This window comes from Mizuhopecten yessoensis, unplaced genomic scaffold (genome assembly GCF_002113885.1).
Source record: "Mizuhopecten yessoensis strain PY_sf001 unplaced genomic scaffold, ASM211388v2 scaffold716241, whole genome shotgun sequence".
NCBI classification, from domain to species: domain Eukaryota; kingdom Metazoa; phylum Mollusca; class Bivalvia; order Pectinida; family Pectinidae; genus Mizuhopecten; species Mizuhopecten yessoensis.
In genome coordinates this window covers 377,912-392,205 of record NW_018480018.1, presented here as the reverse complement: position 1 = coordinate 392,205, position 14,294 = coordinate 377,912, and the positions used below count along the sequence as shown (strand labels likewise).

The following is a 14,294-nucleotide window of genomic DNA, read 5'->3' as shown; positions in this document are numbered from 1 at the left end:
TACATAGCTGTAAACATGACTACGATTACACGTGTTACAGAACATACATAGCTGGAAACACGACTACGATTACACGTGGAACAGAACATACATAGCTGGAAACACGACTACGATTACACGTGTTACAGAACATACATAGCTGTAAACACGACTACGATTACACGTGGAACAGAACATACATAGCTGTAAACATGACTACGATTACACGTGTTACAGAACTTACATAGCTGGAAACACGACTACGATTACACGTGTAACAGAACATACATAGCTGGAAACACGACTACGATTACACGTGTTACAGAGCTTAAATAGCAGGAAACACGACTACGAATACACGTGTAATAGGTATCGAACACTCGACTCTTTGTTACCTATTTACTCGCTGGTGCATTTTAAGCACTGCTGTCACGGGACTGTCATAATTTTCATTAGGTAAATAGGTAATTAGCAATATCTATTAGGTATGCGTTCTTTTGTGTTGTAGTACATGTTTGTACTTATAAACAAAAACTCAAAAAAGCAAAACATATTTCTTTGTCTAATTAGCGTTAGAATTTTACCATGAAATATTGACTGCCCTGCACCCTTGAGCTCGTGAATAACATCTTACAAATAGGAATGAATGCTCTTTAAACTGGAGATAATTTTTTGCCTTTGTAACGCTGTTTTTGAAAAAGCTGACTTGGAAATTCTCATTGCTACTGTGCTATACTGGGAGTGAGTCTGGAAGGTATGTAGAATGTTTTCCTCTTTTAAGTACCGCTATTTTGAGCCTGTATGCACTTTTATTCTATCTTAAGCGTCAGATATAGTTATCATGATACACTTCATAAGACAAATGTGAACTTGTAAAAATCGAAATTTAAAAAATTGATGAACAGAGTGAACTAATAATTATAAATGGTCAACATAAATATGTGCTATTTTGTTACAGGGATCTTATTTAATTGATCCGTTTACAGATCGAAGGGAGAATGCTGCTGGCCAAGTACAATATCCTGGTCAGGTTGATGACTGGATTGTTTTTACAAGGTAGGTGATGTAAGGATAACCCATGTTTTATAGAGATAATACTTATTTGTTTCCCTGAGATGGTAACGCGATAGATTAAGTGTAAACATATATTCTCTATTCCTTAACACTAAAAAGCATAAACTCTATTGACACATGGAAATATAAATTAGTTGAAAACCATATATATTTCACGAATTTGGCACAGAACAACAAGAGTTAAGACTATTATGACTTTATTTATCTTACTCTTCTACATCAGCCACTTATAAATAATAACCTAGGTATTTACTTATAATGTGATTATCAGGGACAGCTCACTGAAAAAGCTGGACGATAAGCGTGGCGATTGCAGTTTTCCTATCTGGAACTTTCCTTTTTTGAAAGAAACGGACTTACTTTTGCCTCCTACGGTCTGTAAGATTTAGAGTTACGATTATCGTAAGTGAACTCGTAAGTCAGTTTCACGAAAGTAGTCGTAAGTGAAATTTACGAACGCACTTACAACGACCTAATCGCAGCTTGCGCAATCGTAACATGCGTTTCCGCTACTAAACTACGATATATCAGTCAAGGAAGATTAGTGATAGAAGTATTTTGTGTAATCATCACGATATAACACCTGTGTAATCATCACTATATAACAACTGTGTAATCATCCCTATATAACACCTGTGTAATCATGACTATATAACACCTGTGTAATCCTGACTATATAACACCTGTGTATTCATCAATATATAACACCTGTGTATTCATCAATATATAACACCTGTGTAATCATCTCTATATAACAACCGTGTAATCATCACTATATAACACATGTGTAATCATCACTATATAACAGCCGTGTAATCATGACTATATAACGCCTGTATAATCATCACTATAAAACACCCGTGTAATCATCACTATGTAACACATGTGTAATCATCACTATATAAAACCTGTGTAAGCATCACTATATAACACCTGTGTATTCATCAATATATAACACCTGTGTAATCATCTCTATATAACACCTGTGTAATCATGACTATATAACAACCGTGTAATCATCACTATATAACACCTATGTAATCATCATTATATAACACCTGTGAAATCATCAGTATATAACCCCTGTGTAATCATCACTATATAACAGCTTTGTAATCATCATTATATAACAAATGGGTAATCATCATTATATAACACCTGTGAAATCATCAGTATATAACACCTGTGTAATCATCATTATATAACTCCTGTGAAATCATCACTTTATAACACGTGTGTAATCATCACTATATAACAACTGTGTAATCATCACTATATAACAGCCGTGTAATCATGACTATATAACGCCTGTATAATCATCACTATAAAACACCCGTGTAATCATCACTATGTAACACATGTGTAATCATCACTATATAATTGATGTGTAATCATCACTATATAACAAACGTGTAATCATCATTATATAACACCTGTGAAATCATCAGTATATAACCCCTGTGTAATCATCTCTATATAACAACCGTGTAATCATCACTATATAACACATGTGTAATCATCACTTTATCATTCATGTGTAATCATCACTATATAAAACCTGTGTAAGCATCACTATATAACACCTGTGTAAACATCTCTATATAACAGCTTTGTAATCATCATTATATAACAAATGTGTAATCATCACTATATAACAACTGTGTAATCATCACTATATAACAAACGTGTAATCATCATTATATAACACCTGTGAAATCATCAGTATATAACCCCTGTGTAATCATCACAATATAACAACCGTGTAATCATGACTATATAACAACCGTGTAATCATCACTATATAACACATGTGTAATCATCACTTTATAATTCATGTGTAATCATCACTATATAACAAACGTGTAATCATCATTATATAACACCTGTGAAATCATCAGTATATAACCCCTGTGTAATCATCACTATATAAAACCTGTGTAAGCATCACTATATAACACCTGTGTAAACATCTCTATATAACAGCTTTGTAATCATCATTATATAACAAATGGGTAATCATCATTATATAACACCTGTGTAATCATCTCTATATAACAACCGTGTAATCATCACTATATAACACCTATGTAATCATCATTATATAACACCTGTGTAATCATCTCTATATAACACCTGTGTAATCATGACTATATAACAACCGTGTAATCATCACTATATAACCCCCGTGTAATCATCACTATATAACACCTATGTAATCATCATTATATAACACCTGTGTAATCATCACAATATAACACCTGTGTAATCATCAATATATAACACCTGTGTATTCATCACTATATAACCCCTGTGTAATCATCACTACATAACTCCTGTGTAATCATCCCTATATAACACCTGTGTAATCATCATTATATAACTCCTGTGAAATCATCACTTTATAACACCTGTGTAATCATCAGTATATAAGACCTGTGTAATCATCATTATATAATACATGTGAAATCGACACTATATAACACCTGCGTAATCATCACTATATAACACCTATGTAATCATCATTATATAACACCAGTGAAATCATCACTATATAACACCTGTCTATTCATCACTATATAACACCTGTATAATCATCACTATATAACACCTGAGGAATCATTACTATATAACAACTGTATAATCATCACTATATAACACCTGTGTAAACATCTCTATATAACAGCTTTGTAATCATCATTATATAACAAATGGGTAATCATCATTATATAACACCTGTGAAATCATCACTTTATAACACGTGTGTAATCATCACTATATAACAGCTTTGTAATCATCATTATATAAGAAATGTGTAATCATCATTATATAACTCCTGTGAAATCATCACTTTATAACACGTGTGTAATCATCACTATATAACATCTGTGTATTCATCACTATATAACCCCTGTGTTATCATCACTATATAACCCCTGTGTTATCATCACTATATAACACCTGTGTAATCATCATTATATAATACCTGTGAAATCGACACTATATAACACCTGTGTAATCATCACTACATAACTCATGTGTAATCATCACTATATAACACCTGTATAATCATCACTATATAACACCTGTGTAATCATCACTATATAACACCTGTGTAATCATCACTTTATAACACCTGTGTAATCATCACTATATAATACATGTGTAATCATCACTTTATAACTCCTGTGTAATCATCAGTATATAACACCTGTGTCATCATCACTATATAACACATGTGTAATCATCACAATAAAACACATATGTAATTAATTGAAGCAAAAAATATTCAAAATTTCTTTTTCAAGATACCGATATTTCTTCATATCACTAATCAAAATATTATGATAGAATTCATCAACAACTTTGACGTAATTTAATTGGTCAGTCTCCAATCCCCAATGCTTTACGACATAATCTTCAATTGTGACGTCATAGGTCATGGCATTTGTTTCTCCGATCGAGGATCGTATCTTCATGTCGCGAGGTGATAAACTCTGCTGTCAGTTCGGACATTTCACGCAACCTTGTTGCTGGAGATTTTCCAGTCTGGTTTACATGAAATACGAATAAAGCATTTGTTGCAGAAGGATTTCGTTTGTTTGTTAAATATTTCGGAACTTAAGACGTGATATTGCAAATTGAAATGTTTCACGTCTAGTATTACAGCGGAGTCCTAACTGGACTAAATATAAATATGTCGGAACTTTAGACGTGAAGTTTCAATTGTTTCACGTCTAGTATTACCGGGGAAATCCACATAGAAGAAATCACCGACGATACAGCACACATGTTTACCTTGTTTGGTTTAGTTAAGTGTGAAAGGGTGTGTTTCCTTATTACTTATTTGAAGTAAGTATGGGGCCGCAGTGGGAAAGTGGTTAAGGCGTCTGGCAGTCTACTACCACTAGCCCTCCTACACTGGGTGGCGGGTTCGAGACCTGCATGGGGCAGTAGCCAGGTACTGGCCGTAGGTCGGTGGTTTTTCTGCGTTCCTCCACCACCAAAACCCTGGCAGGTCATTAAATGACCATAGCTGTTAATAGGACGTAAAACACAAACAAACCAAATGAAGTAACTTTTATGTAGTTTGTACTAAACATCATAAGTTGTCCCTAACAGACATCCGGAGATAAAGGGTATGTCACTGTGACGTATGTATTATTATGTTGTGAAGTGAAGGTCTGTGAAGATAATAAATTGAACTTGCAAATGAAAAAGCTAATTAACAATAAATAATTTATGCGATCGGTAATAAATATACAACGGTCTTAAATAGAGTTAATTGCCTTTGTTATTGAAAAGCGTAATGTGTGGTTTTCAGGTCATTCCGAATAAGTAGTTAAATCTTATGGGAGATTGCCAGATCGTAAACACGTTTGTTGTAAAAACAGTCTAGCGATGATAGTTTGAGGCGGTATATGTTAGGAATAAATTAGCCCTAAGAGAAATTAAAAAGTTTGGTGCCCAATAGACCGCATAGTGTTAAAAGCAAATTAAAGGTTTTACGGTCTGGTACAACTTCGTGTTTTCAGCAAATTAGTGTTGGTATATAACTGTAATATTATCTTCACCTTGAACTCAATCATGCTCAGATGAAGACAACAAAGACCGCACTGCCTCCCGCTTAGGACGAGTGTAGCGGAGACGTGTTCACCTTGAACTCCATCATGCTCAGATGCAGACAAAAAGGACCGCACTGCCTCCCGCTAAGGACGAGTGTAGAGGAGACGTGTTCACCTTGAACTCCATCATGCTCAGATGAAGACAACAAAGACCGCACTGCCTCCCGCTAAGGACGAGTGGAGCGGAGACGTGTTCTGGACAAACCGAAAACATAACAGACATCAACGGGCGCGTACAGGAAACAACAAGGTGTGTTTGCGAATGCGTTTCTCCAGCGGACCAGTTTTCGAAAAGTTGCACTGCTGACTGCATCTCCACAATGCCTCGTGGAAGGAAAGCAAAGAAGAACATGAAGAATGTGCCTGGAAAAGAAAAAGAGACAGAAGAAGTGGCTGTTCATGCTGAAACTACACAAGAAACTGAGGAAATACAAACGCAGCATGATGAAGGTGGTGATGACGTGCCTGTTGCAGTTGAAGGTGGCGAAGAGATAGGAGATGTTGCAGGTGAAGTTGGAGAAGGTTTTGAAGAAGCTGGGCGACAGACTGCCAAAAAGAGGGTCAAGAAAAGTTGCCATCTGAAAAATGAGGAGGAAGAGGCCCTGGTCATTTTAATAATATTGTTTCAATAAAAGGGACAAAAATGCAATAAATACATGAAAAAATGAGACAAGATAATAAAAATGATAATTACCTCTCTGACAGCGAGGGAGATGGTGTTGTGTGGGCCTCTCTCCAGCCATAGCGCATGTCCATGTACGTTGCTCCTGATGCTAAATGCCGAAGTGTGAGGGCCAACTTCAACCCTGGCTCCAGCGGTTCCCTCATCCAGCTCTGCTTTTTGGTGATGCGTGGCCCCACACGTGTCAAGATTTCGTCAAACATCTCCGGATGCATGCGCATGAATTTGCAGAAGGCGGCAGGGTCCTCCCGCCGCAATTCTACCATACAGACCCAACTGCCTTCGTCTCTCCGGGCTCAGACATGACCAATATCGTCTTCGCTGACCCCTGCGGCGCCTTCTTCTCTTGTGGGAAAGATACTGCTGAAGGTCCATCTGAACATTTTTCATATGCATTTCTGCCTGCAGTAAGGCGGTCCTAAACTGTAGGGAAAATCTAGCCTGACGATCTATGGTGATGCTGGAAAACTGTCTGTGAATCGGATTTGGAAGCTTCGAAGAACCTTTTTATATGCCCTGGGATAATCAGGTTCTGCCGGTAGAGTCAGTGCCTCTCCCCGTAGTTATCCTGCAGGTATTCTGTAGGTATTCTGTATTCATCAGTTCTGTACGTTTTATCCGTTTTTCAATTCGTTTGTCCGGTGTTAATCCTGCAGGCATCCTGTGTTTGTCCGTTAGGTGTTCGTTAAAGGTCCGGTTAATGCGTGGCGTATGCGTTCAAGTTCCATCTACGGACTGAACAACGTATCCCTCGCACACCTACAGCATATAAACGAAGAATTGCGAACAATGACAGGAGATATACAGGACAAAAAAGGGACATGCATAGGACAACTAACTAATTTTCTTGTTCGTCACAGTCCGTTTTAATTTTTGTGCATGCACAAAACTTTCTAACGGATGCAGGCGGACGCACCGCACATCACCTGACATGAAACGAATGTTCCGAACATAAAACTGATATAAAACGAATATTGACGAACATCACCGGATATACAAATATGTCATCCGGTTCACGTTCGGAGGCTCAATCCGGTCAAGTGTGACAGAGGCATTACCGTCTCAGCACAAAAGGGTTATTGGATATAAGGTAGCATAAGAAGATGAGAGTGAAGGGGTTTAGATCTAGGGTAGCATATGTTGCTTTGTGTGAGAGGGGTATAATGTGGTATAAACTCAGGTATATTGTCTCTATATTACTAACTACTCATTGAAATAGTAACATATATAACTATTTGTTTATCCCTGTTCACGTTTCTCTCCCCTCTACAGCCGTAAAAGCTAAGGAATTTAAAAGGTACGAACTGCTGACAAGTGACAAGAATATTGACAAATCAAGTCTGCCTTTACTGAAGGAAGCAGTTCCAAGTGTAATCGCCTGCATCGTCAAATGTGAGGTTGTGCCAGAGTGCAGATACATATTCTTCAGTAAAAAATCAAGCGAATGCATTTTTCACTCGAAGAGGAAAGCCGTTGTCCCTTCATTCCAACATTGGCGTGGTAAGTATGGAAAATGTAAAAGTAATAATAATAATAACAATGATAATAATTCGAGGTTCTTATATACCGCTTTATCACAACCTAGTTCGTGGGTCGTCTCAAAGCGGTTCACAAATTATTATCCGTGGTTATAGGGCCTTTGCAACCAGTCAATATCTTTCTCAACTGCCTGGGGAGCATACAGCCGGTGCTGCCATTTCGAGTAGACTGGAGCAAGCGGATTAAAGTATCTTGCTCAAAGATACAATACATTGCCGTGCCGTGACTCGAACCCGCAACCCTTTGGTCACGAGCCCGGCGTCCTACCATTAGACTACCGTGCCTCCTAATCATGTGATTACGTATGACGCGTTACTTGGAAATGTATTCCTTGTTTATCAGACAGTGATATCACATGTTATGCACCGTCTTAGATGTTTCTATTTCGACCAATCTATCTTGCACCTCTCCGCAACATTTCGCTGAGTGTACTCACAGGTGATACACTCATACATTATCAATATTCTGTTTGTCGTGATATACATAGGTTTGATGTTGTTAGGTCCTGATGATCATGTTGTAGATAAAATATAACATACACTGTGAATACGTTTTATTCTTTGTATTGACAGACTACATTGTTTACGCGGAAGCATTCAGCTTAGGACTAGTAGTGAGGAGGCCATGCTGGTTTGAGGCCACGGACGGGGTACCTGTAAACTATAGCGAGATTGAATATGTTCTCAAACTACGATGTTCGAGAGACAAAAATCAAAGATCGTGTTATCTCAATGGCGCCTTAGTTAGGATTATGTTACAGAATCTTATCCTTCGACTGAGATACCTCGATCTCGCTCAGTTACATGTAATAGAACCCCTTAAATTAGTAGTAGTTTTAAATGATGCATTAGAAAGAAAAATGAGGGACCATTGGCGTCACCTTGGCGTTCACCTGTAAATGTGTGAAACAAGAGGCCCAAGGGCCTTAGCGGTCACCTGAGTCATATCATAGGTACTGGTAGCTTTATTTTATTGTTTAGATGTGATGTGGAAATCAGCATGTAAACTAAGTGAAATACAATACTTGTCATGTCATCAAAGGATAAGAATTTTAAAATATTTGTAAATGTTCCCTTTGGGGCCCCGCTCTAACCCCTGGGGATGGGGCAGGAATTCCAAGTTTACAATGTGATACCGTCATCCACCAAAGATGATTCTGACCAAGTAAAAATAATTTCCAACAGAAAATTGTCAAAATATACCCAAAAGTGTTGTTTCCCTATATAAACTATAGTAAACTTTACCCCCTCCCCAAGGGAGAACGGATAGCTCGGGGGTCCTGAAATTTACAATTTAAATAAAGCCCCTGATGATCTTTCCATCCATGCAGAGAAAATGACTGTAATACCTCTGAGTCTGGAGAAGAAGATTTTTGAAATATTGGTTAATTTTCCCTTTTGGGCCCCGCCCTGGCCCCTAGGGTTGGGGTAGGAATCCCAATTTTACAATTTGGTAGCCTCATCTTCCAAGGATGATTCTGACCAAGTTTGAAAAATTCCATCCACTGGTTCATGAGAAGAAGTTGATAATGTAAACAGTTTACGCATGACGCACGACGGACGACGGACGACGGACGACGACGGACGGAAAGTGATTGGAATAGGTCACTTGAGCAAAGCTCAGGTGATCTAACAAGCAGTGGTCATGGCCGATACGTAACCGCATGTCAACCGCATGTAACCACATGTCAACCCTTCTTCGCAATCGGGAATCATCGGCACTCTCCGTAAACGAGAAACTACTCGTTTACGGAAAGTACCGACGGTTGCCGATTGCCCTTTCTCGTCGATTCGATGATATTGTACATCATAACGGGCGCCCCGTGTGGTGGCGGAAACGCTTAAAGCTCTGTATTTCCTTCTTTGCTTATATTTTTGGTGATTTAACAAACAATCCCCATAATAGTTTTTATGTTTCCTTGGTTTCTGTTATTGTATATTCCTAACGAATTTCTTTTCCAAGTATATCCTTTTGTATTGAACTCAACTGTCATAAATCGTTGGTTAACCCTTTCACCAATGTAGACCATAATGGACTCATCCAAATAACGTGTGGTGGAGTCTATTTAAATCATAGAGGTAAGAAAGGTTCAATACTGATTACCATTGAATTTTATTTAAAACTTAAAGCTATTGAGTCTCTATTTGATTTTTTCCGTCAAGCATTGTTTGAGACTTATTATTATCTGTTCGATATTCTACAGGTTTGTAATTAACCAATCAATCATGGCATTTTAGAGTGTAGACTGTCCGCACTTTTTATCAGGCATACGATTACGAAATGGAAGATTTTGTTTAGGTTAATCCACACTTATCCTGAAAACTATCCTAACAAAATGACGGGATTGTTCATGTAAACGATTCAGGACTTGGTCATAATGTAATCTTTTTAAAGATTTCGCCCTCGATTAAGGTATGACATGTTACAATCCGATTGGCCTTGGGTTGTAATAAAGTTTCACACAAAGATTCCACAATGTGAGACAAATACCCTTTGCACCTGTTGAAATGTGACAAATCCCACCAGTAGGAGGCTACGGCACTAATGTGTTGAGAGATTCAATTCCATTGCAGTGACCTGTCGTAGGTTCGACTACGCTTATGAGGACCCTACAGGCACGTGTTTTAAGGAACACGGTGACGCCCTGACTTGGCAGGATGCCAGTGATGCGTGCACAGCCGACGGAGGTCACCTGTTGACCCTTGACACAGCAGACGATAACACCATCAGTTTATTTCAAGGTAACGCAACGATATCCAATCACGCACTTATTTACAAAACAAATATGGAATCCTTTTTTTTTCTCCCACGACCTCTCTGGATTTCCTCTCTCCCGATTCATTAAGTTGACCTGCTCTGTCATGGTAAACACTTTTAGTTACCACTTGTGTTTGTTCAAGCGACCATGATTAACTAGACGTGCATACCACGAAAGTTATGGGAGCAATGACCCCTGAACTCGGTAAACCTTGTGTTTTTTTACAGAATTTTAAAATTAACTAATGAGAGTAAGGTAAAGAAATCAACGACTATCACTCGGATAACCCAATATTATAACGCGATTAATTCAGATATAACATTGATACGTTTTAACTAGTCTCATTCAACCAGACGCTTGATCCCTCTCTGTTCGGCGTAGCAAGAGTCTTGTTGAACGGGACTAGTTTTGGACCAGAAACCTTGTTAATTCACGCTTCAATCACGACTACCCTGCAGAATCGTGGAGTTGCATTTGTACCTCAGCTAGGGGTCACAAAAGTGACCAAAGTTAATCTGCTGCACACATTGCAACATTTTGGATCTTATTATTTTTGTTTTTATTTTCCTCTTTTTGCAATACCTCTATTTTGACCTTCGGTTGAACGTTCGCCCAGCCGAGGAAGGTAACTGGGTGTTGTCCCCATACCAGGACATACCAGAGACCTTAAAATGGTACACGTAGAACGTTTGATCGTTCGCCCAGCCGAGGAAGGTAACTTGGTGTTGTCCCCTTACCAGGACATACCAAAGACCTGAAAATGGTACACGTAGTTATTATTTTTGCTATAGGGTAATGGCAACAACTGGTATAATGTCACCAGGTGGAATACTGTGTTTTGTGCCTTAGGCTAGGATACTTATATTAATACACGGCCTCCTCCACCCGCGCGCAATATATAAAAAAAATCTTAACTTTGGACATGTTGGTAGTGACATTTGTTCGTTAGATATCTCAACATTTCCCCAACCTTGTTATACATTTAATCGTTATACATGCTTATGATCAGTTATGAAATAAATATGATTGTCACAATCATTAACTGTTTTGCTGGCTATCTGCGTATTTCCTGCATTTGGCAGGAGAAATAATGGCGTGTGCCAAATATGGCAAAGGCAGAACATGCCCTTCCGGGTCATAAGTAAGGTGGCAGTACCCAAATCGGATCGGTACCCAAATCGGATCACTTTTTGCAAAAATACTTATAAATAAATAAATGTGTCAACAAAGCAGTTATAACAATGATGTAGTCTTAGCATAGATAGCCATGCACCATTTTTTGTCTACAAATAATTAGTTTTTAAGTTCAAATAGCGCAAGAAAACGTTATTGAAACTCAAATGTCAATGTTTTTATTACGTTTAAAAAAAATGGCGCGTGGGACGACTATGCACTTTGTTTTGGATTAACACTATAGAAATACTTTTTGTCATATATATTCCAAAGTTCATCATAAAATGTTAATATGCTGACCAAAAAATATTTATTTGAAGCGTACAATACTGTAAAATGTAAGCCTTGGTCCGTTTTGGGTCCCGACATTCGCAAAATCCGGAGACGCTGATTGGTGACTTCAGAGCGTTCTATAAATATCTTAAATGAGCCCCGGGTGCTAAATCCGTTTGTAAGAACACTCATCGATATTCTTTTTTTTATACTACTATAAATGAATATAATTCCTCCTCAGTTTTTCAATGATTTAATAAAATGATGGTTTGGTGATCCGATGTGGGTTCTGTCACCTTATGCACACTGTTTTGGACTATAGGAATACATTCACACTATAGAAATACTTGTTGTCATACACATTTTAATGGTCATCATAAAATGTTAATACGCTGACAAAAAATATTCATTTGAAGCGTAAGATACTGCAAAATAAAATCAAGCCTTGATCCGATTTGGGTCCTGACATTCGCAAAAATGGAGACGCTGAAAGGTGATTTCAGAGCGTTCTATAAATATCTCAAGTGAGCCCCGGGTGCTAATTTCGTTTGTAAGAACACCCATCGATATTCTTCCTTTGATACAACCATAAATGAATATAATTCCTCCTCAGATTTTTCAATGATTTAATAAAATGATGGTTTGGTGATCCGATGTGGGTACTGTCACCTTATGGTTTCACTTCCTGTTTTATTCTCTTTCGATTTGACCTTGACCTCCGACTTTACCCTGCTTTGTTGGCGCTGTAACATATTCTGATTCCTCCATGTTTTCCCTCCACTCGGTACAGGAACCTCCATTGGTATGTGGGTGGGAGCCACGGACTCAGCGGTCGAGGGAGAGTTCCGCTGGCTGGTCACTGGCGACCTTTTATCATCCTCGTTACCATGGGATACGAACCAACCGGATGGTGGAAATGCCGAACAATGCGTGAGGCTTATTGCTCAGACTTCCACTTCAAATTCAGGTGAAGCACAAAAAACACTGAAGTCTGTATCCTCAGGCACATCGGCATCACCTGTCAAGCTCCACGATGAGGATTGTGGCCAACTCTTGCCATACGTTTGCGAGCTGTGAAAGGCGATATCAGCCAACTATGACGACAGACTCCAATGGCTGTTCGGGAGTACCGAAAGTCTATCTTAACCCCCGAAACACATACAATTACTCTGAGCACATTAGTTTAGTTCCAAATATAGCTGTTACACATTCTAAGGTCATACTCATCCTTCAGGCACTTACTCAGTATTACCAACAGCGACAGGCTTCAAGTAAGGTGTCTGAAGGAAACGAGTTGTGGGTTTTTTTAAAGTATAAACAAAAATTCTCCTGAATATATTCATAATCTTGTAAATATTAAGATGTCTAATCATGACTTCAGGACAGAAAGAACTGCAGAGGTGCCCAGGGTCAACACTGTGAAGTATGGATATAAATCGTTTGCTTTTGAGGCCGCCCGGGTATGGAACAGTCTTCCATAATGACTTCAGAAAAGTTGAAAACTTCAAAGAATTCAGGAGGCTGGTCCATTCCTGGGATGGCCCCATCTGCCTTTGCAATATCTGCAAAGAGTGATACTTCATACTGTGCCCTGGTTACCTCTGCCACCTGTCATTTTGGATTGTGCGATACTTTTATTGTCTTATTTCATTTCGAATACGTTTTAATTCTATTTTTTTGCAGCATCTTATTTGTATTTTAATTCCATATTTCTAAAATATATATTATTACAAAACTTGATAAATTTTGTTGATTGATTTAGATCATTTTTAATTCATACTATAATAGTGTAAATTCTGTCAATTTGTCTTCTTTGCTATATTTTATTATGTAGCATTGTATGTATATTCCACTTGTTATTTTACATATGTTTGTCGCAATAATAGCTCTCAAGAGCTAATGTTCCTTGTTTACCTGTATGCGACGTTAAATAAAGTGTCTTGTATCTTGTATCTTGTCCCTGTGATCAAACACATGACACTATGTACATGACGTGACATTTCCCTGTGACCAATGTAATTATCTGTGGATTATAAATATGGTATCATGGTAAAATACTAGCCACTTCCTACCTGATCAACGATCATTAATCTTAAGTTCATTCGATAAAGCGGAAGACGAGTACCCAAAGGTCCCGGGATGGACTCCTAGCGGAGGCGTTGAAAACAACAATAACCTATGTATGGCTCCAGTG

The 14,294-nt window shown here is 38.1% G+C and overlaps 1 protein-coding gene across 1 annotated transcript; it reads left to right on the top strand.

Annotated features, from left to right (window-relative positions):
• The first annotated feature begins 6,659 nt into the window (after positions 1-6,659).
• Positions 6,660-13,177, top strand: LOC110442270. The gene is made up of 4 exons (XM_021485787.1): positions 6,660-6,726; positions 7,630-7,857; positions 10,470-10,637; positions 12,891-13,177. The coding sequence occupies exons 1-4, from the start codon at positions 6,660-6,662 to the stop codon at positions 13,175-13,177; spliced, it is 750 nt and encodes a 249-aa protein (XP_021341462.1).
• The last annotated feature ends 1,117 nt before the right edge of the window (positions 13,178-14,294 follow it).

What these genes read in the sequence shown, in the direction of transcription:
- LOC110442270 (XM_021485787.1), top strand. Translation starts at nt 6,660, where the DNA reads ATGACCAATATCGTCTTCGCTGACCCCTGCGGCGCCTTCTTCTCTTGT. An exon ending in TTCATTCCAACATTGGCGTG is followed by an intron (nt 7,858 to 10,469) that starts GTAAGTATGGAA and finishes ATTCCATTGCAG; the next exon opens with TGACCTGTCGTAGGTTCGAC. An exon ending in CACCATCAGTTTATTTCAAG is followed by an intron (nt 10,638 to 12,890) that starts GTAACGCAACGA and finishes CACTCGGTACAG; the next exon opens with GAACCTCCATTGGTATGTGG.